We start from the raw sequence: 1842 nt of genomic DNA on the forward strand, positions 1-1842 counted from the left end.
CTCTGTAGCCATATAGAGGCAATAATTAACAGATTCTATTGGGGTTCGAGGGAGGGGGAGAGAAAGATACATTGGGTCAGATGGGAGAAGTTGTGTTTACCTAAAGACAGAGGAGGTTTGGGGTTCAGAGAAGTAGAGGCTTTCAATTTGGCGCTCTGGTGAAACAAGGGTGGAGAATGATCAACAACCCAGACTCATTGGCAACAAGAATTCTAAAAGGTAAATACTTTAACAGAAAATCCTTCTGGAACTCGGATCTAGGCTGGGTACCAAGCTACACTTGGAGAAGCATATGGCAAGTTAAGGGCGTTATTGAGATAGGTGGATATTGGAAAATAGGAGATAGAAAAAATGTCAGCATTTGGAAGGATCCATGGCTTCCGAAACAAAATGGCTCCAAGCCATGGACTCCACCAAATACTTTGGATTTAACAGCACAAGTGGCAGAACTCATTCAAACAGAAGATAGGAGTTGGAACAGAGATTTAATAGAACAAATATTTCTACCATTTGAGAGCCAACAAATCCTAAACATTTCAATCCCAAGAATAGACCAACCAGACAGGTTTATATGGAAAACAGCTAGAGATGGCATCTTCAAAGTCAAATTAGCATACCATGAAATTAAAGCCATAAATCAGAACCAGTCCATAGACACAGAGAGTGAAGGAAGAAAGGAGGTTACCTGGAAAGAAGTTTGGCAAATTAAAGCACCCCCAAGATCAAAGAACTTTCTTTGGCGTTTGATCCATGGATCCCTCCCTACAAACAAAAATCTCTGCAGAAGAGGGATGACGAGAGCTCCGTTATGTACTAAATGACGGAAAGCCACATAATTCTGGGATGTCGGTTCGCAAAGAAGTTGTAGTTTGTGACCCATTGCTGCTGAGAATGAAAGATGAGGCTGGAACTACTCTGAAGGAATGGGTTGCTATATTGTTGGGGAATCTGGAAGAGAAAGAAAAAACTCTACATCTGCACCCTGATACACTAGTTGTGGATTGCGAGAAATAGAAGAACCTTCGAAGGTAGAGAATACACAATTGACGCAGAAGTGGACACATGCAAAGAAAATAGCGAACGAATTTTGAAAAGCTCAAGTACAGGAAAAGGAGAGAGGCTCTGTAATGACCACCCAAATGAAGCATAATTGGGAACCACCAACTACCACTCTCGTTAAAATTAATGTGGATGCAGCCATATCCAATGGTAATAATGGAGGAGTTGAGGCGGTGATTAGGAATGGTATGGGTCACATTCTTACAGCAGCAATATGGCCCACAACACAACCACTTGAAACCCTTGAAGCAGAGGCTCTTGCAATATATTTGGGGATGAAGCTAGCAAAAGAATGTTGCTTTATGGAGATTGTTATAGAGAGTGATTGCATAGAAGTGGTAAATGAACTCAAACACGGTAGACCAAACCCAACTTGCTTCAGAGCTTTTGTAGTAGATGCTCTATCTTTGATGTGTAACTTTAGATTAATGGCTTTCACTCATATTAAAAAAAGTGGAAACAAAGTAGCCCATGAATTAGCAAAAGAGTAGTGCTACACATACAAGTCATTTGGGTTTACAAGTCATACAAGTTAGGCCAAACCACACGCGCGCTACTCAACGGTTTTCATAGCGTGCTTCGCGTTCCTCCTCCTCCTCCTCTTCCTCCTTTTTCTCCTTCTTCTTTGCGTTTCTCCTCCTTTTTCTTCGCGTGTTTCATCTTTATCATTGTTTTTTTATTACTGTTGTTGCTGTAATTTTTTCCCCTCTTTCTCTGTCTATTGATTTTATAACATTATGTATTTTTTTCTTCTTTGTTTGATTTTTTCTCCCAAGAAGAATT

At 40.4% G+C, this 1842-nt stretch overlaps 1 protein-coding gene across 1 annotated transcript; it reads left to right on the plus strand.

Annotated features, from left to right (window-relative positions):
* Positions 1 to 1127: 1127 nt before the first annotated feature.
* On the plus strand, positions 1128 to 1550 carry LOC148573211 (uncharacterized). Its single transcript, XM_088505713.1, has one exon. The coding sequence runs from the start codon at positions 1128 to 1130 to the stop codon at positions 1548 to 1550; it is 423 nt and encodes a 140-aa protein (XP_088361839.1).
* The last annotated feature ends 292 nt before the right edge of the window (positions 1551 to 1842 follow it).

Source organism: Arachis ipaensis, chromosome B2 (genome assembly GCF_059453495.1).
Source record: "Arachis ipaensis isolate K30076 ecotype BB chromosome B2, ASM5945349v1, whole genome shotgun sequence".
NCBI lineage: Eukaryota > Viridiplantae > Streptophyta > Magnoliopsida > Fabales > Fabaceae > Arachis > Arachis ipaensis.